Raw genomic sequence first — 1646 nt, forward strand, 5'->3', positions numbered from 1 at the left:
GTGCCTCACCCCATTTTTTTTCAGTGCATGCTTCTTCCCTGATAAATAATGTTCAAGATCCCTCACATGCTATTCAACTCATTTTATAGCCCAGGCTCTTCAAGCCTCTTTCCCCTTCACCCTATGTCCATATCCTGGACACAGAATTTCCCTTTCATACTCAATCCTGTCCCATAAATTTAGTAACTATGTGTAATGTCTTTCATTTTCCCCATTCTGTAATCATGGCACATTTAAAAAATGGAAATAATTGCATTTATTTCCAAACCCCCCAAACAGATTCCATCGATCACCAGGTAACACACAAAACTGACAGGGCATTCGGATGTGCATAACTTACTTAAACTCTCCTCCCTGTATTTCCTGTCATAAATTGACTGAATTTTTGTTCAATTTCATTTCAGAAAGCACCCAGTGAGGACATGGAAAAGGAAAATGCAACATTGCTGACGGAGCTGATTCTCACAGGACTCACACATGAACCACAGTGGAAAATCCCTCTATTTTTGATGTTCTTGGTTATCTATCTTCTCACTATTGTGGGGAACATTGGTCTGATTGCTCTCATCTGGAATGACCCTCAGCTTCACATCCCCATGTACTTGTTCCTTGGCAGTCTGGCATTTGTGGATGCTTGGTTATCATCCACAGTGACGCCCAAGATGCTAGTCGGATTCTTCGCCAAGAGCAAGACGATCTCTCTCTCTGAATGTATGATACAGTTTTTTTCCTTTGCAATCAGTGCAACGACAGAATGTTTTTTGCTGGCAACAATGGCTTATGATCGCTACGTGGCCATATGCAAACCATTAACTTACCCAGTGATTATGTCCAATACACTCTGCATCCGGCTGATACTTTTGTCATTTTTAGGAGGACTTCTTCATGCCATAATTCACAGTTCTTTTTTATTCAGATTAACCTTCTGCAATTCCATCATGGTACATCATTTTTACTGTGATGTTATACCATTGTTTAAGATCTCCTGTACTGATCCTTCTATTAATTATCTGATGGTATTTATTTTCTCTGGGTCAATACAAGTCTTCACCATTTTGACTGTTCTTGTCTCCTACACACTAGTGCTCTTTACAATATTAAGAAAGAAGTCTCTACAAGGCATAAAGAAAGCCTTCTCCACCTGTGGGGCCCATCTCTTTTCTGTGTCTTTATACTATGGCCCCCTCCTTTTCATGTATGTGCGCCCTAGATCTGCACAGGCAGATGATCAAGATATGATGGACTCTCTATTTTACACTGTCATAATTCCGGTGTTAAATCCAATGATCTATAGCCTGAGAAATAAGAAAGTTATAGATTCAATGAGAAAAATGTTAAAGAGACATGCTTAGTACTCATAGTAACATCTGTTCTTCTTCCATTAAAACAACACAGAATTGTGCAGATTAGATGTTAGTATATGTTGGCTAGTGTTCAATTTTTTTGGAGGTATAATTGCCCTAGCATTCAAATGCCTTAAAGTGGGAATACAAATAAACCATCATAAATATGTGGGTATATTATTGAAAAAGATAGAATTTTATTCAAGTGTTCATGTCATACTAAAATAATTTAAAAAATATTTTACATGTTTTTATGTTCAATATTGCTTCATAAATGTGTTAAGCAGTGTAATAGTGTAATTT

At 37.4% G+C, this 1646-nt stretch overlaps 1 protein-coding gene across 1 annotated transcript; it reads left to right on the forward strand.

Annotated features, from left to right (window-relative positions):
- Positions 1–419: 419 nt before the first annotated feature.
- Positions 420–1352, forward strand: LOC129515257 (olfactory receptor 5H2-like). Its single transcript, XM_055334407.1, has one exon. It carries the CDS (start codon positions 423–425, stop codon positions 1350–1352), a length of 930 nt encoding a protein of 309 aa, XP_055190382.1. The 5' UTR covers positions 420–422.
- Positions 1353–1646: the final 294 nt, after the last annotated feature.

Source organism: Nyctereutes procyonoides, unplaced genomic scaffold (genome assembly GCF_905146905.1).
Source record: "Nyctereutes procyonoides isolate TBG_1078 unplaced genomic scaffold, NYPRO_anot_genome, whole genome shotgun sequence".
Classification (NCBI taxonomy): Eukaryota; Metazoa; Chordata; class Mammalia; order Carnivora; family Canidae; genus Nyctereutes; species Nyctereutes procyonoides.

Coding starts and splice junctions, on each gene's coding strand:
- LOC129515257 (XM_055334407.1), top strand. CDS start 423: ATGGAAAAGGAAAATGCAACATTGCTGACGGAGCTGATTCTCACAGGA.